Source organism: Anarhichas minor, unplaced genomic scaffold (assembly GCF_050575085.1).
Source record: "Anarhichas minor isolate MPS153535 unplaced genomic scaffold, ASM5057508v1 ptg000049l, whole genome shotgun sequence".
Classification (NCBI taxonomy): Eukaryota; Metazoa; Chordata; class Actinopteri; order Perciformes; family Anarhichadidae; genus Anarhichas; species Anarhichas minor.
In genome coordinates, this window is record NW_027466495.1 from 3,820,964 (window position 1) to 3,848,707 (window position 27,744).

The 27,744-nt window shown below is 46.7% G+C and overlaps 2 protein-coding genes across 2 annotated transcripts in view; one reads left to right on the forward strand and one right to left on the reverse strand.

The window, feature by feature from the left end:
- Positions 1-27,744, reverse strand: part of LOC142971688 (pyruvate carboxylase, mitochondrial-like) — a 131,289-nt gene that overhangs the window by 75,976 nt on the left and 27,569 nt on the right. The gene's annotated exons all lie outside the window — the stretch shown is intronic.
- On the forward strand, positions 10,370-27,502 carry LOC142971766 (leucine-rich repeat and fibronectin type-III domain-containing protein 4-like). The gene is made up of 6 exons (XM_076112424.1): positions 10,370-10,949; positions 11,027-11,189; positions 12,737-12,907; positions 14,137-14,298; positions 15,027-15,752; positions 25,953-27,502. Exons 1-6 carry the CDS (start codon positions 10,370-10,372, stop codon positions 27,265-27,267), a joined length of 3,117 nt encoding a protein of 1,038 aa, XP_075968539.1. The 3' UTR covers positions 27,268-27,502.

Here is a 27,744-nt window from a genome sequence, read left to right on the forward strand (position 1 = left end):
TCAGCGAGGCAGCTTACAAAGGTGGTTTGTAAGAACCCTTGCCACGCACGTTGGCACCAGCTCAACGGCAGCTGTGCGCCGGCACACACAAACCAACCACTTCTGTGACTCGCAGGTGTTTTGTCGGCATTACAACCGTGCTCAACAGATGCGGCGGGTTGTAGACGTTCGAGTGAATCACGATGCGGAATACCGCGTGGGCGATGACTGTCGGAAGACAACCGGCTTGTAGTGCCTCGTCTGCAACATGCATAAGCCTAAAAGTTTGACGGGGGAAAGCACAGAGCGTCCCCGCCTGCATCAGCAGCGCTAAAGCATCAGAATATATGAGATGTAGCAATAAACAAACTCAAGGGAAACCAGTTTCTCCCTGCAGGCTCATTGCGGCGCAGTGTTGTGTAGCTTTTATTAGTGTCTTCACGTCAGGAGGGGGAAAAAAGAAAGCGTTTTGTGGTGAGTTACAGTGCAGTTTGTGATTCATTATGGTTGAGAGTAGCCGCTGTGATCAAACAAGCGTGATACTAATAGGCCTTAACCACGTTATTATCAGTTCTTATCCCTAGCCTATACCCTACGTGGTTGTGTTTCATAGAGGGGGTGAGATAGAGGAACGCATGCAAGAGCAATACAGATACAGTTTGTGTGTGCGTGCATGCTTGTGTAGCATTAATCAATACATCCATCACTTTGACTCAGAGGCCTGGTTGGCATGTCCTTATCCCACTGTGCTGGATGCAGAGCGCTGATTGGCCAACTGCTCTCTTACTCAGGATTCCCCCTTAGAAATCCAGGAACCCTGCTGGGACAACAATCTGCCACTTGCACACACACACACACGTGCACAGAAACACTTTTTGTCATGCCGCATCCTGTCGTGTCAGCCAATCAGGGTCAATATAATTGCTGCCGCAGGGTTTCTGATTGGGCGGGAGCTGTTGACAGCTCAGCAGCGATGTGTTTGTGCGTGGCTCGTTCGACCGGCGTTTGCGGCGGATTGCAATTTTTTTTTTTTTTCGGCGTTGATTGGCCACAGCTATGTAAACACACACAGGTGCACACACCACACACAATGTGTCGACGTTGCAGGAAAGGCTGGTACGGGAGACCGAAGAGGGACGGGGGTGGAACAGACATTATCTTTATAGGGAGGAGGAGGAGAGCGACACACAAAACTGCAAGCGCAGGATGTTCGGGGTGAGTGAGTGGCAGGCCAGTTATTTTGCAACACTTGTGATTGTGCGTTTCATGCAAAGGGAAATGTGCGTGTGTGAGCAGAACTGTGTTTAAGCATCCGTATGTGCGCCCACGTTTGCGAGTGAGGATTAGAAAGGGAAGGAGTTCAAGTCGAAGCCTTTGACCCTTCGCTGACTGCAGAGCACCCACACACAAACAACACCAAACCTTTTCACATTCAACCGACACAAAACCGTAAAGCCTCAAACTGAATAAGAATATTTGGTGGGACTGAACTCAAATAGATTGGATGCTTCATACTCCAAGTGTTTGGATAGGCTAGGGCACATCGCATGTTACGGGACGGGGACATAATTAGAAAGTCTGAGCAGCATTCACTTTCTAATCAGACACGGGCTGATGCAGACAGCGGGAGAGGCACCAGACTCTCACAGGTGGGACTGTCATGAGTTGGACTCGGTCCATAGCCGCTTCCCTTGAAGTCTGACTGGAGTAGTCAACATGCATCTGTAATAAATTGTACGATACACGTCCAATATTCAGCCTCTAAAAATACGAGAGGAAATTGTCTTTGTAGGATCATCACTTGAAGCGACCCCCCCCCCCCCTCTCATCATTTTCGTCTAATGCGTCGGTAAAATACAGATAAAAAAGCTTGCGAGTACATAGAGGATGCCAATACATACAGATGCCAAGGTTACACTCAGCACAGTGTGGAATGTGCATCAAAAGAAGAGCATGTGGCAAACACAAAGACTGTCAACTATTAATTAAATAGTTAGTTAATCAGCCCCCCCCCCCCCCCCCCATCTTAAACCACGTTACTGTGCAATTTAATCAGATGCAACTGTGCTATTGCCATCTGGAGTAAAGGAGCATCAAAACAGAGCAGTATTGAGCCGCCGCTCTGGCACCAACGTGACAGCTCTCCCACCAATGAAAGATGAGCCCAGTCCAAGTATAAAAAGGCATCCCGGTAGAGCGGTGCGACAGCACTTCATGTCCCTCATTTGCTCAGTTGTTCCAGCTGTTCAGCTGGATCCATCTATAAGACTAATGCAGATGTATAGAATGAAAGCACTGCTGTAGTTTACAGACTTTCAAAACAGATAATGTTGACATTGGCAGTGAGGGATTACAAGGTAAAAGGAACAAAAGAATAAAACGCTCCCGTGCAAACCAATGCAGCACAGTATACTTCTATCAACACGTACACAAAACACTGATCTTCCAGCAGTTAAAGACCAAATAGTGGATCACACTTCCAGATTTCACAGAGAGCTTCATAACGGATCACTTTAGGGCCGCTCCCTGGCACAATCTGAGCCAATGAAGCGCCGTGGAAAGAAAATCATTGTCACCTCCATGGTTTGCCAATTCAATTTACCTCCCAGAAAATTTGATCCCCGAGCTGTGCAGCCGTGCGGGATTTCCAAGAAGGGAGGAAACAAAATTACAAAAGCTCAGCAAGGAGCGGAAGATTGGCTGCCACAGATATAACACAAAGGCTGAGGAAGGTTTGTGAGCTGTTCGCTCGTAGAGGGGGTCGAAACATGAGCCTGGCTTGCTTTAGCAATAGTTAGACGGGGTTTTAAGCTTTTGTTGAGTTTTTATTTCTTTCGAAATCTTATTTTAGCTTCGTGATGATAACTGCTAATATAGTGCACAGTCAAATATTAGAAATAAACTCACGATGATGCAAAAACAAGGAAGATGAAACGGAGCCTTTATTGGCTGCGCTTACTTCTTTTCTTCTACGCATCAGAGAGGAGGTTGTGACTTCCAAAACAGGCGTACTTTTTAAAGAATCCACGGTGACATTGGGTTCTTGGGCTTTTTAAACTTCAATTTTGAGTTCAAGTTCATTGAAGACTGGGGTTGCTTATCTGTGCAAAGGAGATAAGTAGGCAGCCTTTTTTAAAGCAGAACTTTAAAGCCTTCGCCAATACTATTTTTATGTTTTTACTCCAAACAGCACCTCCTCTGAAGTACTGCCATGTAAAAAAAAAAAAATAAATAAAAAAATGATAGCTACTTTTAAGAACGCCTTACTTAAGATAAGGTGCTGCACTCGCCTCAATTTCCCTCAGCTCGGATGAAATGCTCGTGTCCCCCCGAAAGGGAATTTTCTGGACACGAGGCGCAAAAACGTTTGATTTTCATACCGCTGAAGAAAATCACCAGAACTTGAGTTTCAACAGTCTCCTTAAGAGCTGTGAAATGTGCATCTGTGAGGCAAAAACAAGGTCTTTATAAAAGCATGTAATTCCTAAACTGATGCAGAGGTGGAACTTCTCCAAAGAAAACAGCCCAAGACAAAAACATCTTTAAAAAATAAAAATATCTGACTGTGCAATGTTCCAGGAATAGAAACAATTATCAAAATCTTCCAAATAGGATTGATTCCAACAGGATTTAGCCAGAGAGGGTGGTGCATACAGATGGGTATACTGTGCTCTCTACACACACACACAGCTTATTTTTCTCTCTCAAAAACAACATAGAGGTTTGGGAGGAATTAGTTGAGTGGAGTATTTCAGAAGGACTATTATTTTGGAGCCCCGCTGTGAGGAGAATGCAGTCCTCTTATTCTAAAGAGAACACACTCCACTTCTTTTTCTATGATTTCCCTTTTCTCCTGCTTCACTCCTACCATTTACCTCAGGGGTTCTGTGGGCTTTTTCCATATCAATACCCCCAACCTATATAGCATGGGGGCTGTGTACAATGAGTCCACAATGAGTGTACAGATTGGAAGAAAAGCACTACACATCAAGCACTTAATGCCTGACATTTGCAGATCTTTTCTTTTTTTTGAGGGGCAAAGACTCGACAAAAAGACGAGGCTCACATGCTATCTGTGCCTGAAAGCTATTGATCTTCAGACATGACTTTTACAGCCAGAGACACAAAACAGACACGACGATTGAATAGTTCTCTTTGCAGACTTCCTGTTTAGATGCTTGTTAGTGCATGAATTATTCAACACAAATTGGCATTGAACATCTGGTTAGATTGTGAGTCTTGTTTACTTGTTCTTTAAACAGCCACATCCTGGTCCAATGCAACATTTCACCAACGCCAGGTTGCAATGTATTTAGGCAATGTTCAATGTTTCTTGTCCTGAAACTCCGGTATTATATTGCCACTAATATTAAGAACTTTCGAATAATACCGTACCTGATGGTCTCATGGACTCCACCCACTTCTTAGCGGTCCAATCACATGCGAAGGATCTGATTTAAATCCCTCTTGCTCAAATGTTCTACTTCCCTGGGGAATACTCACAGCACAGAAGCGAGTGATGCTTTAACTGGGACTTTAAGACATTTAATAAAAATGAAAAATGTCTGACCTCTGATAAGAGTTTAATGCTTTGACGAAAGATTTTCGGCCATTATAGTGGCAATAATGTTTCAGTGTTACGTAATATGTCCCCGGCCAATACTTCAACTTCACTGTCGCTCTCTTGACCGGTGACCTCTTTCTTCCTCCTCTCACTTCTTTTACCTCATCACCTTTTCACTCCCATCCTTCAGCCACGCCAGCGTCTCTCTGCGGCCTTACAACCTCAGTTCAGACACGGCTCTGCCTCTCCCTCATCGAATCCACTCTTCCCTCCCTCATCCCTCTCTCCGACAGTGATGGATGGCGGCCTTCACCCGTTTATCGCCTTTACATATTTCTCTGCCCATCCGCTTAACGACACACATTCATACACACCGACTCTTCATCCCTCCTTCTTTCCATCCTCCTCAAACTCCTCCATCTTCTCTCCCGTCGTCTTCTTCCACTCCTCGCACTGCCCCCCCCCCCTCTCCCCTCCACCATCTTGTGCAGTCTACTCCCATTTGCTGTTCTTTTCCCCTCTCCATGTATTTCACGCAGTTGGCCTATTTCTGCGTCCCTCATTTGTTGTCCGTTTCCATATCCAATGTTGCACCCCTCTCCCTGTGCTTTCTATATTCTGGATGACTGAAGAGGACAGACTGCGACAGAGGAATGACAGAGGAGTGATGGTATCAAAAGGAAGAGTGGGCTTACAGTACACACGACTGCCGCACGGAGCGGCTATGTGGGCGTTCTTTTGTTCCTTGGCTAGAGAGAGAGAGAGAGAGCGGGAGCGAGAGAGAAAGAGAGTATGTGTCGGCCTCCCTATAATTATGATTGTGTGGGAAGACTGTTTTGGTATGCTGGCAGTTGTTTCTGTATGAAAATGCTCACCTAATATCAAGGGCCTGGATTATGAGTAAGAGTGCATACTAGGGAGCCTTAGAGTGATTGAAAGAATATCTGTGTGCGTTTGCGGCTGCCTCTGTATTTGATCCTGGTATTTGTACCAGTACAGCTTGTGTGTATTTCCACATCGCACAATGCAGCGGGGCCAATACGTGTTGTTTCCATTCCATTTCGTTGCTGCCTGCAACTTTGTCCCACCCCAAAGTAGTCGAAGGTTAACCCCTTCATGACGCTGCGGCGACTGGGGCTGGCAGTGATTGTGACGGAGGCCTTGATGTGTGCCTCTTCGCGCTCCAATCAGATGGGCGGATTACTGCGCTTGTGATAAGTGGCTTTTGAGAGCTAATGCAAATCCCCTTGTTTATAAACACTGCAACGTTCCCTAAGTCGATTTAAGTCGATTACGGGCTAATGGCATTCGCACGTGCCGGAGAGGATGCGCAGACGCATACGCCGATATGCAGATTCGGAAATCTACATGCAAACACTCACACACAAACACACAGTATTTATGACCATCGTTGTGGCTGGCATTTAAGAGGCCCTGACATTTAGAATAGTCAACTGCGAATTACAGACTGAGACCAACTCGAAAATTAAGCCTTTGAGTGTCGGTCTTCCACGTGAAATAACAAAGATTCTTCTAAACACATTACAGCTTAGAAGTCACGCCTGAAGCTTCCATTAATTGCGCCGTTTTGGGTTCAAAAAGTAACATTTAGCAGAGTCATATTTAGCAGGGCTCGGCCCTTCTGTGGTGGGCGTTCAAACAGAAACTTTTGCACGTTAAGGGCGAGGTTGGGTCCAGCCCTGCAGCTCCGAGTCGTGCTCCAACACTGGGGCTACGCCGAGCAGCTCCTTCCACGGACGCTTTTAGCTCATGCTCTCTCTGCTCTCTCCAACTGCCTGCTTCTTGCTCTCTGGAGGGTGGAGGGTTCGCGCAGGGTAGCGAAGCAAGCAGCTTCCCAAAATAGAGGGAGCAAAAGGAAGAAATAACAATATTTTTTAAAAACTAAGCGGTTGCCAACACTTGTACGTGACCTGTGCCTAGGAGCGCTCTGAAAACACAAAAACCTAAGCAAATGTACATATATTTTTATGTGATGGGAATTTCTCCCTCCCTCCCTCCCCCCCATTTAATCTGTTCTTTATCTGATCTCTTTTCATGTCATCTTTCATTGACTGTCTCTTTTTATTATTTCAGTCAGACTTGATACCAAAGGGTTTTTGGCATTATTGCTATACGGCTGTGTGTGATGTGATGTGTGTGTGTGTGTGTGTGTGTGTTGATCCCTCTTTATCGCAAATTCAGCAGCAAACTCTTACGAGCAAGTGGAGGCTTCTTAAGTGCAGGAGAAAGTCACATCAATTCTCACACACACACACACCAGACAATGATGGTGGAGCTAACCACACACAGCAGGTGTAGATACTAGCTGATAGTTGACTTACATACTGTACTGCACCTGTATTCTGCATCAGTGCAATGTGTAAGATAAGACTGTATTGATCCCCCAGAGCAGAAATTCAAGCGTTGCAGTAAAACAAGAAACAGATAAGGAAAAGAAAAACTTCAAGATAAAATCAGAATGATAAAGCTACATACAATACCCGATTCTAGAGTACACAATTAGGTAGTGCGGTTCCATTAATGCCTGAGAAAATTGAAAGCAGCAATGTGTCAGTTTTAAGTAATCTGATATGCAGTAATATCCAATATCTAGTATATAAAATAGTCAGTAGAGGAATCTAAAGTGTGAGGATTTGCAAATGTCTTCTGTTTTATATCATGGCTATCATGAATATTTCAAACCAAGACATCTAAAGACATACAGTAACCTTGGACTTTTCTTTTTTTTGACATTTTATAAGATGAAAGATTAATAGAAAACGACCAATACTTTCATCCATTCAAATTGAAAAATGTATATTTGATGTTGAGGTATCTACTGCTGTCACATCCTCTTTAATGTATTTCCATAAAACAAGCCGATTCACATTTTGTTTTTCCACGATTTCAAAATTTGCTTAACATGCACGCTACATTTTATTGGAAGCTACACTGAAACAGCTGTGCAGCTAGCAAGTACATGCCGTTTCCAAACGAGTGGATGCACACACGCACCAAAAGCCTCAGCGTACAAAGTGAACCCCCCCAACAAATCAATTACTCGTATGATTGCCACCTTTAAATGGGAAAGACAAGGAACACAATAGAAAAAGGGCATGAAGACAATGTTTAGAGAAGAGAAAGAGCAAGAGGAGGAGTGTAAATGAAAGGGACAGCGTGCTATCCATATCTCTGGGTCAGATCGATCACCAAGTGGACGGATCGGTTACACACGACTTGTGTGTGTGTGTGTGTGTGTGTGTGTGAGAGCTTCAGTACTGCACTGCTCTAGTTGCAAATGAGATCGGCTCCCTAACAGAGGAAGAGCAAGAGATGAAGGGGAGAGGGAGATGTAGAAGTGGAAAAGAAGAGCAAGGAGGGAGCGTGTCTCTGAGATAGGGCAGAGCACGGCAGAAGATGGAACAAAAACACGTGTGTGGCACGTACGATCTGAGTGTGTGCGTGTGTGTGTGTGTGTGTGTGTGTGTGTGTGTGTGTGTGAGAGAGAGAGGTGAGGCAAGGAGACATGGAGGGCAGCAGAGTCAGCAAACGATAGAGAGACAAGACAAAAAGACAGGCAGAGGAGGTGGAGGAGAGGGGGGGAGAGAAAGGTGGTGGGGTAGAGCTGTGACTGATAACATTGTCGTACTCAGGTTGCCTCAAGGGCAGACAAGACAGAGAGAGAGAGAGAGAGAGAGAAATAGAGGGAATGAGACATAGAGAAAGAAAGAAAACGCGGAACATTTACGGAGCAGCCCGAGGCGGAAAGGGTTATAAGATGGAAGGTGAGCAAAGATGGAGAGGCAGGACGGAAACGGATAGAAAACAGGAAGAGGAGGAGCACGGCAGCCAGAGATAAATGGCAGAGAAACAAAGAGCAATCCCTAGTAATAGAGTCCGAGGATGAAGAGGAGAGGTAAGAGAGCAATGGGGGGGAGGAGGAGGGGATTAAGGCATGACACAAGGAAAAGGATGTGAAGGTTTTCCTGAGGAGAAAGAGAAGAAGAAGGGAGGTAGAGGGAGTTACTAAGAGAGTGAGAAAGCACAAGCGAGACAGGGCAGGAGGGCGGCAGGGTAAAGGAGGGGGAAAAGAGGTAAGAAATGGGGGGTGAAGGAAAGATAAAGGTCAAATGCAGGAGTGGAGAGAGGCGCAGGCCGCGTGAGCGTATTGACATTCAGCTAAAGTATGCTGTCTGAAGAGCGAGCATTAGGAGAGCGGTGGGGGTGGAGCCGGTCGAGCCAGGACCGGGGCGCCCTGCTCGACACCACCTTTTTTTTTTTTTTTTAGGGCCGCAGAGTCGACACATTTTTAAGCGGCATTTCACTTTTTTTCCGGAGCGTTTCCACATTTTAGTATGCACGACTCCACGGGAGCTCAGGAGCAGTCGACTTCCAACCTCGACTGCCCTGGGGACTGGCTGTCACTGCAGGCATTCGTGACTTTGTCTCACACTCACACACACACACACACACACACACACACACACACACACACACACACACACACACACACACCCCCTCTCCTGCTGCAAGCAGTTTTTTGGAACCGATGACACCAGACATAAGGTGTGTGTGTTGGAGTAAGTTTTTTAAGGTTTGGTTTGAAAAGGGCAACAGGTTCCTGGTAGTTATTACAGCTCCCTAGAGTGACTAAACACCACTCGAGTATTAAGAGTTAAGTAGCAAAAATGGACAACTACAGCGGTGTTTCCCAACACGTCAGTCATTGTAGCTTATTAAAGATCATACGAACGGGCACAAACTGGCCATTCTGCCCGTCAAACTTCCTTTCTCTCTTTAAGGTTTCAGAAACTGGGACGTGCAAAATACTGCGCTTTGATATCAACGCCGCTTCGATATCTGAGCTAAATGTTGTAAAATAAAACCTCTTCTAGTTCCACGCTAACACCTAATGGAAGAAACATTGAGCCAGCAATTTGTGTCAACCTGTAAAGTCAGCATGATATACGGTTGTGTCTTGGCGTTACTCAAAGTATTGGGTTGCACACATTATACGTCTCCATATAAATCAGGCTCAAGTTTCCGGAGAGCTTTCCCAAGATACACCGGTCCTTCTCCGACGCCGCTGGTGTCTCTGTCTGTCTGTCTCCGTCTCTCCTCCCTCGTCACCGGGGCTGCGACTGTTATCAACACTCCCTGTCACTCCGCCTGTGTCTAGGTTACAGTTACTATGACAACTACTACGCATGCCAATCAGCGGCAGTGACTCATCTCTATACCTCGCCGACACGGAGCCGTATTCAGGGATGTCCGCGTGCACGAGGCGCGCGTATTTACCGGGAGTCTTGCCGCAGAATGAAGGCCGGTGACCCAGTTTGAGTCTCTGACCCCGCAGTCTTAAGAAGAGGGTTTCGATGACATAACACTAATCCTCTCCTACAGGTTTCTAGGTAACGGTTTCTATGGGGACTGGCTGTGTTCAGTGCTTTGGCATGTTGTTGCTAGGCGATATGCTGCGGTGGTTAAGAGGTTCTTGCGAAAGTGTACATTCAAGAAGGTGTTCTTTGCAGGGGCATCCGCCATTCCTCAATATGGATTATTTTTGTGCTACGAGGCACCAAGTGGGCATTCGTGCAGAGTGGCACTCATTTAAGAGCAGCCCACACAAGCACGTGTGTGTGGAGCAGGCTCTCGCTCCAGCTCTGTCTAGTCAGAGTGGGTGGAAGACAGCAAAGCAGACCCAAAAAACACACTTCAGACATCTCTTTAAAAAAAACTATTTCTGACCAGGTAACGAGTCTTAAACACATTTGTGCTCTTTGTTTTCCTCTCCCTCCAGGTCTGTGGATCGCCAGGCATTCTACCATGCCTGTCCCCCCATTCTTCAATCCCCGCAGACAGAAACACCTGCCCCACACGCACCTCCACCCTGAACAGAGGGCAGAGCGCTCCGCCTCCCCCTTCCCTCCATCCATCCTCTCACTCTCTCTCCTCCCCCCTCTCGTCGTCTCATCTCTGCCCGCCTCATCCCATCTCGTCCACTGCGCCTGCCCCGGGGCCACGAAAAGGACCCTTCCCGACCCCGTCCCTTTCCCGGCCTTTCACTGGCTGACTCTGGTCACATGCTGCCTGCTGCCTTCTCTGATCGGAGCACAGGAGACGTGGGGCATGGTCTCGGCCTGCCCCTTCCACTGCGTGTGTCGGAACCTCTCCGAGGCGCTCAGCACGCTCTGCGCCGACAAGGGCCTCCTGTTTGTGCCGTCGCACGTCGACCGCCGCACCGTGGAGCTGCGACTGGCCGACAACTTCATCACGGAGGTGGGCGGGATCGACTTTGTCAACATGTCGGGATTGGTTGATCTGACTCTGTCGAGGAACACCATCCACCTGATCCGACCGATGACCTTCGGCGACCTGGAGAGTTTGCGCTCGCTGCATCTGGATGGTGAGCCGAACCCATAATCCCATTATTAACACTGAACTTAATCCTTTAAGTAGTATTACTCATATTTGTGTTTCCAGGTAATCGATTGACATCACTTGGACCCAGGGACCTCGCAGGTTTGGTCAATCTGCAACACCTGATCATCAACAACAACCAGCTGGTCAAAGTTTCCGTCCAGGCCTTTGACGACTTCCTGCTCACACTGGAAGACCTCGACATGTCCTACAATAACCTCAGGAAGTAAGCTTTTGCCTCCGTTGTGATCACACAATGCACTCCGTTCTGCTTTGTTCAGTGGAAACATACCGTAACACTCCGCTCAGGTGTCGGTCTCAAGCGTACCCTGCAGACGCACAGCTCAGCTCCCAAAAAAATGTCAAGGTGTGGTGTAAACTGCCGTGTATGATCTCGCAAGAACCAGCTCAAACTGCTGAGGCTGAGAGGAGTCGACTAACGGCTCAGGAAATTGAAAGCAAATCAATTTTGATGAGGTCCTAGTTTTCTTTTAGATTTTGTTAAGATTTGATGAGCGCACGCCTGCGCTCACCCCGCTGTGTAGGAGCGTGCATCGCTTCAGCTACTCTATTAGGTTCCTCCTAATGCACCGTGTGGTATTCCACTCGTCTCTGTCACAATGGAGACGCCATCCCTCTGCACTGAATAATAAGTCAGAACAATGATGATATTCTCTATCGAGCCCCTATTCCCCTCTTCACATTCCCTCGCTGCATTGTTGAATTCAGCAGCTTCTGGCTGTCAGTTCTGATTAGGATGTTTCATTCGTCTCCTCTCCAGGAGCTCTCTGGCCTCTCTCCAACCTCCACCGACCATAAGAAAGGAGTAAAGAGTCTTCATGATGCACACAACAGCAACTGCTGTTTGCCCTTTGTTGTTGAGGAGTCTTTACAGACTGAGATTCAAAGTGAGCCTGCATCACCGATTCTTCCTTATCAAGTTTAAAAAACGCTCAAAACTGGAAACAGGTCATTTAATATCAGGACTCTTCTTGTGCAGCGGAGGAGCTTATCCAGGTGTGGAGGGAACTTGTGGCTGCTTAGCGTCTCTTGCAGCTTAGATTTGTTCAAATACTGCTTTTATGGAGCAACTCTGGAGCCCATGGTGTTAACTTTCTGGGACACTAGTGTTGAGCAATGCGGCAAGGATGGCAACTGCCAACTAGTCTTTCACCTAATTATCGGTTGGCTTCTGCGCTACCTACATGTGACTCCTGTTCTGTATCAAGATCTGTTTGTAAGATGAGTTTAAGGGACACTCCGGTTGACTAGGGTACAAAGTGTAAATACTGTTTTTGGTCGAAACCGACGACTGAGAACCAGCGGCATAGGATAAATGTGCCGCTGGTTCTCAGTCGTCCGGTTTCGACCAAAAACAGTGCTTTAGCGAATGAATGCACGAAAGGAATAGTGAATGACTGCAGCAATGGGTCACAGATGGGACTACTGACACCCAGTAAAAGAGAAAGATTGAGAGGGGAAAATGAGCATCTGCTGTTGTAGGTTTTATCATTGATGTCACCTGTAATTAGTCTTTGCTCATTCCCATTTGCTGCAGAGTAACACGAGAGATGTGCTCAGAACATGGAGAGCAAACTTTGACTGATAATAGTGGCACACAGTGTTTTATTTTTTTAAATTAAGTGTCAATGTATCCACATCACAGCAGGGTGGTGGACCGGTCTCCACAGCAGCCATGAACATCTCATCTTGGCACACAATGTCTTTTTATTCAATGAATCTCGAACAAAATCCTTTATGTCATTGCTGCAGGGTACCATGGGAGTCCATTCAGAACATGGCCAGTCTGCACACTCTCAACCTGGACCATAACTTGATAGAATACATCGCAGAAGGAGTCTTTGGAGAGCTGTACAAGCTTGCGAGGCTGGATATGACCTCCAACAGGCTGCGAACTCTGCCTCCTGATCCACTATTTGCAAGGTAAGCTTCTTCTGTTATGCTTCTCTAAAGACGTGGCTTCGTGGCAAAGGAAGCCACATGGGCAAGTGGCCACTAGGTGAATAAATAAGGCCCTTACATGCCACCACTTGATTGATAGCAAGTAGTAGCAATGAGGGGGGGGCAAAGTAAAGAGTAACTTGTACGGGAAGTGTCGAGAGAATATGTTGTCAAGACCAGCACTACATGATAATGATGTTCAAATCAGGCCTGCTGTCAAAAAAAGTTACAATTATTCTTTGATCCTCTTTGTTTTTTTAACTTTTTTTCCCCCACACAGCTCGATGTATTCAAATTTAAATCCAAAGCTGATTGCTTCTAAAAACAGCGTCTTAAGTACGCCATTCTACAGTTAGGATTGCTTTCTCCTTCTCTCTCGATCTTCTTTTTTTCATTATAGCTCACGCTGACTGCGCTGTAGAGAGCTTCATTAGACACTGTCGTCTAAATTTACCTATGTGCGCTCTTTATCTCCGTTTGTAGCCTTGGAAAGTGCCGTACTGCAGGCTTACACTTCTGCTGTGTTTACCAGCAATGTGCCTTTAGAAAAGCATACAGGTGTTCAAGCTATTAGACAGTGATACTGTATTACCGCACCGGTCTTTAGAAACCTACCGAAGTCAACTTTACTGAGTCCTGTTTTCATCCTTGATTTTGTCAAATTGTTCCATTTTCAATTTGCAGAGGCAAGTAGCTTATAAACAGTACTGCTGCTTAGTACTGCTCCTGGGTAGGATTGGACCGCCTGCTGTGGACCATTTTCTAAATTGTTTGTTTCTCTCATTTTGAGCAACACGCTCTTGTTAACTTGTTAAATCTACGAGCTCACTTCGTGGCATAATTATTTCCTTTCCTTTAAACTTTCCCTTTGAATCCGAAACAATTAAATAGCAATAAAGAGGAAAAACTGATGCAATTTTTCAAATCAAGGGAAAAATTACGAAGAAGCTAAACCTCGACTAGTTGGAAAAGGAAATAATGTTGATTAAAAATGTTAACGAGATATTTCTGCTTTTTGGATTCGGTGCGCAAACGGATTAACATTTTAAATTGTAAAGCATGAGGTGAGATACGCTAATAGAGTTAGTTCAAAATAGATTGGTTTCCCTCTACAAGTCAAACCGACCAAGAGTAAAGCATCTCATTTTGACTTTAACGCTTCCAAATTTGTGAAAGTGAACTGATGGCTCTCTTTCTTCTCTCATCTTCAGGTCCCAGACAGGTGCAATAAGTCCCACCCCCTACAATGCTATCACAAGCTTAAATTTTGGCGGGAACCCGCTGCACTGCAATTGTGAACTGCTGTGGTTACGGCGGCTTATCCGTGGGGACGACATGGAGACGTGTGCCACTCCGCCTCACTTGGCTGCAAGGTAAACATCCTCCTTTCGTCAATGTACTGTCTGTCTAACCTACTCAGTTTTAAAAAAAATAATCCTGATGCGTTTAATCAGTGAGGCCTTCTCCAATGTCAGGGGAAGCAAAAGAACAGTTACAAAATGACGAACTGAACATCACACATCAATGCTTCCCAACCTTGTCTCAAGGCCAATCTGTACTGCAAGTCTGTTTTAGCACAAATCCAATTAAGGGTCTCGCATTGAATGATATCTTAATTGGATCACCATGTGTACAAGAACAGAGCTGGAGATAATTTTAAAAAAACAACCTCACAGGACAGGTAGGCCTCAAGGACTGAGCTCTCTGAACAAAGACTCACACTCTCCGCTCTGCCAGAATTTTCCAGTCTAAACCTGTAACCAACATTGTGGAGTGAAAACAAAGGATTGAGGAGGAAAATGAGCATCTGTCGTCGTCATCTGTCATCGCTGTCAGCATTAATTACTCTTTGCTCAGTCGTCTTTTGTGCGGAGTCGCATTAGGAAATTGTACAGGCTGTTGTGCGCTACTGAACTTTACCCTAAAATTGATAGACAAGACCGCATAGATCTTTAGGTTAATGTACCACATTAATCTGCCAAACCAACCTCGGAGGGATAAAGGAAGACAGATTCCTGTACTTAGCCAGAAAGGTGATTCTGCGCTCTCTCTCTCTCTCTCTCTCTCTTACTCACTGGCTTCATCCCTGTTTGTCTCTCAGATATTTCTGGGCGATTCCTGAGGAGGAGTTCACCTGTGAACCACCTCTCATCACCCGACACACTCACAAGCTGTGGGTGCTGGAGGGCCAGCGGGCCACGCTGAAATGCCGGGCCATTGGCGACCCTGAGCCAGTCATCCACTGGGTTTCACCAGACGACCGCATCGTTGCGAATTCGTCCCGGACCAGCTCCTTCAGCAACGGGACCTTGGATATCTTGGTAACGGTGGCCCGGGACGACGGGGCATACACGTGTATTGCAATGAACGCGGCGGGTGAAGCGACTGCCACTGTGGACCTGAAAATAATCCCCTTGCCTCACCGGGGCGGAGCAGGCGGAAACACAGGGAATAACAACGTGAACGGCAAAAACAACAGGAACGTGACCAATGGGATTTTACGGACCGATCCGGGCTCCTCGGATATCAGCACGGGGAAAAACGGAGGGATTAACAACGGCGCAGGACGTGGAGGAGAGGCGGAGGATGGGAGAAGAGCAGGGGAGGACGATGACGGCGACAGGGCCTCCGAAGGGGCGAGGCCCGATGGAGGGAGCATGGAGGACGACGAGGGGGACGAGGAGGAAGGGAGGATGGTTGGAGTACAAAGCGTTACGTCAACCTCAGCTCAGGTCCGATGGGATTTGGGGCATTTGTCCACAGTTTACGTCGTCTGGATGTATCAGATACAGTACAACTGCACCGTCGACGAGACCCTCATCTACAGGTCAGTTCAACTTTGTAACACACGTCTCTTAATAGGAACCAATGTGATGAAATGCTGCTTTTACAGTAGCCTTGATACTTGCCAGTAAGTAACTGTTCTCATCTCCTCCTTTATGTTCAACCGCAAGTCATTTCCTTTCCTCACTGAAAAGGTGGATATCCTGCTTTTATGCAAAACTCCTTAAATATTTATCCATTACAGCATGAGACTTCAGTAGTGCAACTGTTCCCCATGTCCATGGACGGGTGGGATAGCTCAAGGGAAAGGATGAATGGGGAGACGGATGAAGGGGTAGAGGGGAGTTAATAATTCATCTCCATCTCAGTATGACACTTAAACCCAACAGGTGCGTAGTCAGTGCACATGGGACAACCAGCGGATGAACATTGGGGCGATAGAAGGGATTTTTGCAGTTTGCCCCGGAACACGATCACATGTAGAAAATAGCGTTTGACTCTGAACACAGCAACAGCATTAACGTACACGTCTGTACGTACAGAGGGTCTTGATGGGATGTGTTATTTTTAATTTCAAGCAACGTTTACACCTTCAGTAAGCAATGTCATATTGCATTAAGTATGACATCACTTCACCGTCCGTGTTTACTCACCACGCTCGCGGAGTAAGAAAAACAATCAAACTTTTATGAAGAGCTGAGTGGAGGTTGAGGGCTGCAATGGTGTTCTTGTTCTCACAAATTATTTAGGAGGCCGCTGCCACACCCAGTCTTAGAACTGTGAAAATGAGGTGAACAGAGTTGGCCAAGCTGCCAATCTCCGCTCACTGTTTCTATGCGCTGTGAGCCAATTTGTAAGCAGTGGCTGCAGGCCTGGCGAAAAAGAAAGATGGAGTACTACTGTAGACACTTCCAACAGGCAAAAACAAAAGGGGAGGAGGAGAGACGAGTCAAAGCACAGAGTTCTTTTTAAACGAGTTTCAAAGTTTCTGTGCAAGCAGCGTGACCAGAAACATGGGTAGAGACAGGAAGTACGAACGGAACCGAGGAGTAAATGAGTCCGAGATCGATGGATTCACAAAAAGGAAGTCTTGTTTTTTCCAAAATATGACAGTGTGGCTTGGGTTTTAGTACTTGGTGTACTTGCATGTACAATACTACTACTGCGCTGTTCCCGAATTTTGCTGACATGAATCCAAAGTCAACTGCCTCTCTATTTACCAGTAAAAAGGCCGATGAAACATTTGTGTGTTGGGGAGGTTGCTGCAGCAGAGCAGCGGCTGAAGCAGCGACAGTATGAGGGAATGAGAGAAGGGGAGCAGACGTCGGGGACCGACTGCCATCATGACGTTATTTGCGTTTGTTTTGCACTCCGCAGTAATGCAGGGTCCGAATGTGGTTTCCCCCTCAGATAAGATGGTGTGTTGCTGTAAGTGGTATTGAGAAGGGGTAAAAGGGAGCTAGCCATATGGCAGGAAGACAACAGGGAAGTCAGGCAGATGGAAAGATGATTGGAAATATGAAAAACTGTGTGCGGGTGTAATCTGAAGGATTGAGGAAGATAGCAGCCACAGGTGAATGGGGGGGAGATGGATGGGGAGGAGGAACTAATAGTTCGAGTGATGAATAAAGCCAAAAGGGAGGAACGTTCAAATTTTAAGGTAGGAATGAGGCCTCAGAGAATTTCAGAAGGAAGAAGAAAAGGATTGAGGGAGAAGGGGAAGATGGGAGGCTCTACCCAAATCACCTTGGGAGAGATTGAGATGAAAGGATGGGTGTAAGGTGGGAGAATGACAGATAATAAGGGGGAGACGACAGAGGGGTCGGTTTAAAGGACCCTCGAGGAAAAAGCAATGAAGCAAGGGTGGAGAGAGGGAGGGGAAGTATTTAAATCCATCACTGAAATAGAGTACGAGAGAAAACGAAATACAACCGGGTATGGAAGCGGGAGGACCAACGTAGCGAATGCGAAAGTAGCCCTCAGAAACATTAGGATAAAAGAAAGAGATGGAAAGGATCCCGAAATTAAATTAAAAAAAGAACACAAAGGAAAATAGTGAGAAGAGATGGAGACGGGGCGATGCGGTGTCAAACCGAAATGCAATATCGAAACAGACAAGTGCAGATTGTGTACAGTCCCATGACACATTTATGGCAATTACACACAGAGAACTAATTACAAGATTGAATTGAATGAACCGAATGAGATCTTAGCTCCCTCGCTGATCAGCTGCATTAGCTCCTCTGCGGAAAATACTCTATTATTAGGAGAGCTGTCTTGCTACTTAACAAGTAAAAGGTGTCTCATAGCAGTCAACGCATATGGAGCTCTATAGTGGCCTCACCACAAAATCTGAACATTGAGATTGATAAAAAAGGTAGTATTGGATTGCTGTCAGTTGTACAGCTGTTTATAGTATTACCTCAAATTCCCAGTTGCGTTGGCTGAATTTCGCTCTTGCAAACAAAAAAGGCAACACGGGTAAACTGTCCTTTCTCAGAGGGAACAAACTTTAAAGGAATAGTGAAATCTGTAGAGGTGAGGCCTCAGCTGTGCAGCTCGAGACAAGAAAATGCCTTTAGACACAGCGAGACTCCCAGAGCAGCGAAATAGAGGGGAGATAAGCGTGAATGACTGAGCCAAGGCAAAGCGGCACAGGAGAGACGCTGGAACTCAGCGGGGAGGGAGTAAGCGATCCGAAGTTTGACTAAACCCTAAACAAATCGCGCCACCAAAAAAAAACAGGAGGGAGGGGGATGGCTGTCTCGAAGGAGAGATAGAGAAGTGGCGGCTATCTCAAAAGGTGAAATTGAGATATAAATTTGAACGGATTGGAAAAGAGAAGCAGAAAGGTTGAAAGAAGAGACGAGAAGTCTGATGGCTTTGAGGGAGGAAGCCGGGATATCGGTCTCGGAGGACAGATAAAGAGTAAATGGAAGGGTGGGGGAGCAGCATTTGAAAAGGAGGCCCGCCACTCACTGCAGTCAGGGACTTCCAGTATAGATTCTATCATGCTATCAACGTGCCAGTGGCAGCCGCGGTCTCACGGCAGCTAGCGAGGCTGGGGGAAGAGAGGAGTCCGGCTTACGAATTCAAAAGGAGAGAATGGGCGAGTGAGATGTCATGCTTTCTATCGGGGATTTGTGTCGCTATTTTGTTGTCGTCATTGTTGCTGCCGCTGAATGTTTGTGAAGAAGATGAAAAAGAAAAAAAACACACACGCCAGCCCAGCGGAGTTGAGCTGAGGAAGGGGGACGGAGCGAGACAGAAAGAGTAGAAAGCAGAGAGAGGAGAAAGATAAGCAAGGAAAGGTAGACATCTAAATATATACTACAGAAAGGTAGAGCACATTGGGTGGCTGCCAGATTTAATCATCTTTTTAAAAAAAAGGTCAGTCACAAGCTGTACAACACCAGCCTCCATTTCTTTGCATGGCTTGCCTAATTCTACTGGCATCTGTGTGACAGTGCCAGGTGGGATGCCGTCCATGTGGCGTCCGCTGGGCACCGCTCACCGCGTCACCCCTCGACACCGCCGACTGAGCCGCCTCCACTGGAGCTTTGCCACAATGTTACAGTGGCACACTTTGATTTGATCGCCAAGGAAATGTCCTTGATGGCGTTCAGATATTCTGAGGAGGGCCCGGCAATACAATAACCAAGGATTTAACCACGGTTGCTGGCTGAATGTGGGCAATGATTGAATTGGCATTGTGCTTCTTTTTGCCCACACATGGGTACGGCCAACCTGAAGGACAAAGGACAGGAGAAAGAATGTCCCGTCATGTTAATGAGGCGGCGATTGCGACCTCTGGTACCATCTGTTAGAAAATTCGGTGTCTCTTCGCAGCCAGAGTTCTAGTTACCGTTTTTCAAGTTTTCCCGTTTCAGTTCAGTTGTAAACCAACACACAACATACAGGGGTGGACAATAATCCACGGTAAGTGCAACCGGGATAATCTGACATGATTCTCTGAACTCTACAAGATGCAGTCTGTTGCTCTCTATTGTGCTACCGAACCTTTTCCAATCATTGGCAATCTGTTGGAATAGAAGTTGACAATACCTTATGAATCACCGGTATGTCGGTGGGGGTACTTGTATGCCACTTGTACATGTCAGAGGCAAATGATTGTTTTTAAGTTCAGGAGTGTTTTAAGTGTGCAGGCGGGAGAGTGAGGGCCTTTTGACAATCTTCACAATTCCTGCCCCCAATCACCACAGGCCCAACCGTCGTGCTGGGCACTGTAGAAGTGCCAAGTGTGACGTACAATTTAATGGGAACAGAAAGGATCACAGGGACGGAGAGAGGAGGAAGTCGGATCATGCAGAGCTTAAGAAATAATGAGAATAATGAGAGTAAAAGCCTCAGGAATAACAAGACACACAGTTCAAAAGTGACACCGGGCTGAGAGCGGAAAGGAGCACGCTGAGACACCGACAGACGAGAACACTGTTAATGAGCAACAGAGGGGGGGAGGGGAATGACAATATCTAAGAACGTAGAACCTGGAAACCGCAAAGTGCATGGCATTAACAATCATTTGCTGCCGCTAATTACGCGGTGTGTTCGACTAATGTATCAAAAGGAAAGCAGATCTGGTCTGTAAATATATTTTAAAATACACGGAGACTTGCTGCACTAAACTATGTGATATACTATATAAACTAGTCTCCTCATCTGGAGAAATCAAACATCCAGAGATGCTTTGAGTTTATATCATGCTGCATATGGCTCCTCGTATTGCACACTATGACTGTTACTGAGGAAACAAATATCAGCATCCTATTTTAGCCCTGTGCTATGCCTGATAACCATTACAAGACATCATAGCAGAAAGAAGATAAGTGCATCTGCTGAGGCAGCGATGGATAAGGATGTAAGGAGAGATATAACAGCGGGGCAGCAGGGAGGCACGCAGAGACACAGATGTGGAAAGAGGGGGAAAGAAAGGCAGATAAAGGATAGCCATGAAGATGGAGGCGAGGATAGGGGAGGGATGAAATGGGGTTGAGAGTTGGACCCCCCCAGGGGAAGATGTAATTAAGTGTTAAACTACTGTGTCAATACACGTGTCACCTCGCATCAGAGGCAGAGGAGGGAAGGAAAAGAGAAAGGGTCAGCACTCAATACATATGTCAACTCATATTATACGGCGGGGTCGGAGGAAGGTGGGAGGGTGAGACGGGGAGATAGAAATGAAGGATGTGGACAAATACTGGGGGATTTGTGATGAGAAGGAGTTCATTAAAAAAAATAAGAAATAAAGAAGCGGGAATGAGAGAGAAGAAGGCGGCGCAGGGAAATCAGGCCAAATGAGGGAGAGCCGAGTGAGAAGGATAGATTAAGGAAAGTGAAAAGACAGAAGGAGGGATGAAACAAAAATCCAGGGCGGGGGGGGGGAGAGGTGGATTGACGGAAAGACAGATCAAGAAAAACAGAAGAAGAGATCAGACAGAATTGAGGGAGACAGCCGATGAGACAGTAAACAGTACGACGAATCAAGACCAAAAATGGGAGAAAGGGTGGATGGACATGAGACATGACATGGCAGAGAAAAGGAAATGAGGGCAGCGCAGATGTCAGCCAGAAGAGGAGATAATTGCTTTGTTGTTCCTCCTCGTCTTTCATTCCGTCCCTCTCTCCCCTCCGTCTCTCCGTGCCAATTCTTGTCTGGTGTCAGAGGAGAGAGGGAGGAATAAAACAACGAGAGAAGGAAAGAAGAGGAAGAAAAAGACGAGGAAAGAGGGGACATGATTCTACCACTCCTTTATCCCCTTGCTATCACTCATTTCTTCTTCTCCCTCTCCCGGGTACTAATAATTACTCATTTCTGTGTCACCAGCTTGAACAAAGCACTCCCTCGTCTCTCTCAGACTTCCTCCCTGCATCTGTTTGTGTGCGTGCGCGCCTTTTTGCGGGGTTTACCCGTAATTAGAAGCGCAGAGACGGGCGCGCACACAAACACGCTTGGCACGTCCGGTTACGGAGCACAACGCCGGTGTCTGCGAATACACGGGACTGCGATGAGAACAACAGCCCTGCCTCTTCGACACAGCCATTCAATCAATTCATCTTATTCCAGAGCACTGGTCCAAGTCATAAGGGGAGCACTTTATATTCATGGAACATATCGGTATCAAGAGCACTGGGGGATTTAGGGGAATAGTATTCCATGTGTCCACAAACCGCACATTCGCATGCACATGTGACAACGTGGGATGTAAATATAGTTAAAAATACACAATGCAGCGAGTGAATCAGCATATCAAAGATGCATGCGTTTGTCAATGCCATGTATATTTCAGCGAATTCGCTTGCCTGTTTCTTTTGCAAAAAAAAACAACAACTGGAGAGGTGATTCACAATCTCATAAGAGAAGGGAGAGGTGGTGGGGCGGGGGGGGGGGGGGGGGGGAGGAAGAGTGGTGATACAGGGAGAGGGAGGGAGGATGAGAAATATAAGATGTGGGCAAATGGAGAGGTGACAGCGATGAAGGAATCGAGGAGGGGAGAGGATGAGGAGGCAGGAGGAGCAGAGGCAGCTATAGAGGAAATGTTGAGAGGGGAGAGGAGGAGGAGGAAGAATGACCTTGGATGCTAAATAATGGTACACGGTTATAGCTGTGGCTAATAGAGACATAATACAGTAACTGCAGAAAGGAGAGAGGCTAGGGGGTCAGCTGGAGCCCGGTGAGAATAGCAGAGGGAGAGAAGAGAGAGAAGAGAGGGAGAGAGAGAGAGGAGGGGGAACGAACACAACTAAAAAGGTAAGGTGCCAAGAAAGAGCTTGAAAAAAAAAAAAAGAAAAGGAGTGCACCGACTGCAGATTTAGGTTGAGGGAACGACAGGATGGCCGATTACAATAGCAATGAAAAAGGGCGGAGGATATGGAGAGATAAGAGCGAGGGAACGATCAGCGAAAATGGGGAAATCTGTTCATAAAAGACGGATGGAAAGAGAATAAGGAGGATAGATGGACGGAGGGAGGATCGAAGAGGAGCTGAAAGGACGGATAGAGGGGAGGATGGAGGATATAGGGAATAAAAGAAGCGGTATTTAATAATGGCAGGATTAGGAAAAAATGACTCAACCAATTGAATAGCTCGATGCCGCGCAGCAGTTTATCATACATCCAGAAGAAGTATAGACTAGGGCTGGGCCAGATATCAATATTATATTGATATTGTCTTTGGATATCATAACATGACATAAGTGTCGTCTTTTCCTGGATTTTGAAAGCTGCACTACAGTAAAGTGATGTCATCTTTTGAACTTACCAGGCTGTTCGTATTTGCCTTTATCCACTTAGTTTAATTTATAAAAAAAAAGCGGAAATATCGACATTAAGGTATTTGGTAAACAATATATTGATATTAGATTGTCTCCATATTGCCTGGCCTAGTATAGACTGCAAAGAGTTGTTTGAATCTACATATATATACACACACCAATTCATTTGGTGCAGTACAATTCATAACAAAACCATATATCAGGAAGCCGAAAGGGAATCAGCGCAAATATTGCTTGCATGAGGCTTTGGCAATACAGTTTCTTTTTCAGCACTGAATCCAATAAAGCATGCAACAGCATATCGGTGCTATTAATCAAACTGAGACACTGGGCGTCATGGGCGAAGAGGTGAAAAAAAAGACATGAGAGCGACAGCGAATCAGAACCCATTGTAATGTAACCTTTGTTACAGGAACTCCCCGCAGTGATGGCCGAGTCTCTCCACCGGGTGGGTTCTATCAATTCTGCACAGTAAAGGGCTCTGGGTGAAGTGACACCAGGCCCTTTTTATACGCCGACAATATGACCGGGGCCTTTTATTCAGAAACACAAGTGCTGCTTCCTGCATATTTCATAGCGGGAAATCTGATTGAGGACCAACTGTCTTAGTACGAGGGAGACTTTACCGGGGACAAGCCAATATCTCCCCCATGTGACTGATTGCCCGAGACAGGCTTTCATTTTGGGGGTTTTCATTCCTCAGATATTTAGTTATAATGCTTTGGTTTGATTTCACTTTTCAAGAAAAAGCGCTCACTCAAAAACCTTGTGGGCTAATCTCTTTCCCAATTTCAGTTATTGCTCTGAAGTTTCGCTCTTTGAAAAAGAGTCAGTGTCCATCATTTCACAAGGCTGCGTGAAGAGAAACAGTTCTTCGAGTGAAGACATTAATTGAAGGAGACTTATATATTTAAGCATGGTAAGAATGGATAGCAGCATTCCCACTACTTTTATTGTTCAATTTTGTACTCTTGTTTGGAGTTTGCCGGGACCCAACGAGAGGGTTGGTCATGTCAGTGTTTACTCTTCGAAAACAAAGAGCTGACTGGAAGCAGTCTAGTGTGGATATTGTGAATATTGTGAATATTGCAGGAGGAGATGCTTAGTACTGTTGAGCCAGCCTTTGCCATGGTAAAATCCATCCTAAATTGCTCCAGCGCTCAGAATAAGTTTGAATCGCCAAGCTGTGACAGTGTTTGGAAGCAATCTATAAACACCCAATGATCACTGGATGAGGCCGGTATTAATGAGAACACCCCATGTGTCCGCTCAGAATATATTGGTCCTTGGGAGTGACGGACAGTGCATTGAAATTCCTTATTAAATCATACCGAGCGTCTGCTGGAAATTAGGAGTTTGGAGGTATTTCTCTGGGCCAGTGCTTGCTATTCAAATCATTTCCAGGAGTTTTTCGCGAAGGCAGCACATACCGAGTTCCCAACACACGCTGGTCTTTGCAAAAAAGACAAATCCCTTTTAATCCTGAATCATACCTGTGCAACAGTTACAATTCTGGGCATTTGTTCAGGAAAATTACAATTTCGTTCACGTTGAAGCCTCGAGAAGGCCGTGAAAATACAGTGATCAATATTCCTACTTGGCTGTACCGTAACCCAAATCCAAGGGTCTGGCCCCGGGATTGCCTTGAGTACGCCGCCTCCTTCTTTTCCCAGATAATTTAGCATTATTAAAAGACACATCATCCCATTATTTCTTCAACGGTACTTGCTTAAGAGACAGCAGCTAAATTACCCCCAAGTCAAAACTAAAGAAAACCACAAGTAGGCTGAGTTGTTGCCGTCCTTGGTCTCTTTATCTTGAAACAGATTAAGGTTAGGGACCTTCTGTAGTGGCTCCCCTGGTGTCTGAGTCACACTAGAAGGCATTTATAGGATGTAGCTCAAGACTGAAGGGAGCTGGAACGGTTAGCAACAGACGATACAAATAAGCCCTTTGATGTAGCGAGAGGAGGGAGAGCAGCAGCAGCAGCAACAACAAAATCACTGACAAAATATTCACGGTAGCGACGCAGCGATGCACAAACACACACTTGCCCACACAAGAGGATTGGACGGCAGAGGGCAAAGTCATACCCATCAGCTACAGACACTCGAGCTGTGCTACAGTCTCCCACACACGCACTTCACCCTCGCATGTCACCAACACAAACCCAGGAAAACACACACAGATGTCTTTATTCTAGCGTGTGCTAAATACAAACACATGCACACACTGAGGCGAGCGCATACGAGTTATGTCACTCTATTGTTCACCTCTCCCCTGTTAGTTAGCTGGAGCCGCTGCTCGAACACTTGAAATGAGGACACATTCAAAGCACTCTTTATTATCCCACGCGAGCACTCGCTCATTACAGACGACGCGCGCAGGAACACGTTTGCAGTCAAAATGCAACATCTCACAGCCTCACTTTTCAACACATCTTAGCGAAATTCATCTCTCTAATCAAAACCACAAAATGTCCCAGCTTCAGCGTAGTCCTAGCCCTGAACGTTATAACCTAAAATGGTCTCTTCTTTTTTTAATACATATCTTTTTCAAACGTACGGTCCTACAAAATGGCTCGCCGGTTGCTTCTCGCAGGGATGTATGCACACACACACACACACACACACACACGGAATGACAAGACACAGTTCTCTTTTCATGTTCCCTGGGCTCGCTCTCCATCAATAGCCTCATTTTCCCTCTCTCCCCCTTCCTGCAGTATCCACTCTTGCACTGTTTCTAGTCATCTTTTCACCCCCCCCCCCCCCCTTTCGCTGCTTCTTGTCCAATATTCAACCCCTCCTCCTTAGTTCTGCAGTTGTCAGAATATTCAGGCTAAGCTTTGAGTTCCTATAGATATTTTACATTTCACTGCAAAACCTACGCAGAGTAGGCTGTGTTTATTTAACCGACCTCTACTTTTTTGTCTTTTTATCCCTCTTTAGGATTCTACCATCGACCAGCGACCGCTTCCTGTTGAAGAACTTGGTTTCCGGCGTGGACTATAACCTGTGTGTGCTGGTCATTTTTGATGACTCAATCACGTCGTTGGCGGCAACAAAAGTCCTGGGCTGCGCCACGTTCTCCACCAAGGATGTTTACCCAGCATGCCGCTCTCTCCAAGCCCATTTCCTGGGCGGGACACTCACCATATTGGTGGGCGGTGTCGTGGTCGTCACCCTACTCGTGTTCACCGTGGCGCTCATGGTTCGCCACCGTGTTTGCCATCACGGCGACCACATGATATGCCACAACAGCAACAACGAGGCGGGAAGCGGGGCCTGCTGTCAGGGTGGAGGCGGAGGGGGTGGGGACAAAGGGGGAAACGGCAGCGGGTGCTACCAATCAAATGGTGCCGGGGACGTGATGATGGTGGTCCTGCCCAACGGCCTGTCGTCCAAGAGAGGAGGGGAGAAGGAGAAAGACAAGGAGAAGGATGAAGCCGATCCTGCTTCCTCTTTGCCTCCAAAACTCCCTCCAAAGCCCCGGCCCAAGCCTAAAGTCAACCTGGAGCACTTTCTTTCAGCTGGGGGGGTTGTTTCCACGACAACAGGGTCAGCATGTGAGATGGCATTAGTGGTGAGGCAGAGAAAGTTGGAGAAGGCATTGCAATACACCGCTGAAAGTGACAGAACTCCCCTCTACTACTCCCCTTCATCCACCCTACCCCGTCAGTCACACTCCAGGGACCGCCCGAGACCCCGTCTGGAGCGAGAACTGACCAATTGTGCCAGTTTCTCTCTGGCAGCACCCCTGGGTGACTCAGAGCGGTTGGACTGGAGAATCCCTCCGCGAGGCAGGGACAAATGGAACTCCTCACAGGCTTACCAGAGCCCTCTATCCCCTCTGAGCCCCGCGAGCGGGACCGTTAGCAAACGGCGGCACTCGCTGGACATGAGCTCCTCTGTCGCCCTCGCGACGGACGCAGCCACGACCGTGGCCAAGCGCTACGGTGCCGTCAACTACGCCAAGCGGATGAGCGTGATCTGGACGAGGCGGAGCCAGTCTCTCCACGGCATGCTGGTGCAGTGCGCCTCGACGACGAGCACGACGTCTTCGACGGCCAGCGACGAGGACAGCGGCGGGGTCTTCGGGCCACGCTGCGAGTTCCAACGGGGCTACATCCACGCCTATAACACCACCAACTCCAACTCTAACACCGGGGTCAATACCGGGAAAGCGAGCAGCGTCAAAGACAGGGGGAGGCAAACAAGGAAGGACGGAAGGAGTGCTGAGGAGCTGGAGGAAAGCATTGTGTAGATGGTTCTGGAATGTAATAAAAAAACAAAAAAAACATTTAGAGGGATAAAGGGTCTGTGAGACAGATCTTGGTTTGAGGGGGGCAAAGAGGTGGAATCATGGGAGAAAGTGAGGGAGCAGGACAGGTGAGGTGAAGTGATTGCAGATAAGGAGGGGACGTTGTGAGTTTAGATGAAGAGAGACGAGTGAAATTAAGTCTCACTTGTGTGGCCTCTTGATTTGCCATTGGAGACTTTAAAAAAAAAAAAAAAAAAAAAGAGGGGGAAGTGTACCTGGGGTTAGGGTGAAGACTTTTTAAGAGGCTATTTTAAGATGATCTGAATATTGATGGATGGGGGAAAAACAAGTGGGGAGAGAGATGTGACTAGAAAGAAAGGGAGAAACAGAACGGCTGAGTCTCTCAATACTAAAGGCTGAGCTCAAGCTGTATCATTAAAAATGAAGTGATACAAGATGGGAAAGAAAGCAGGAACACAC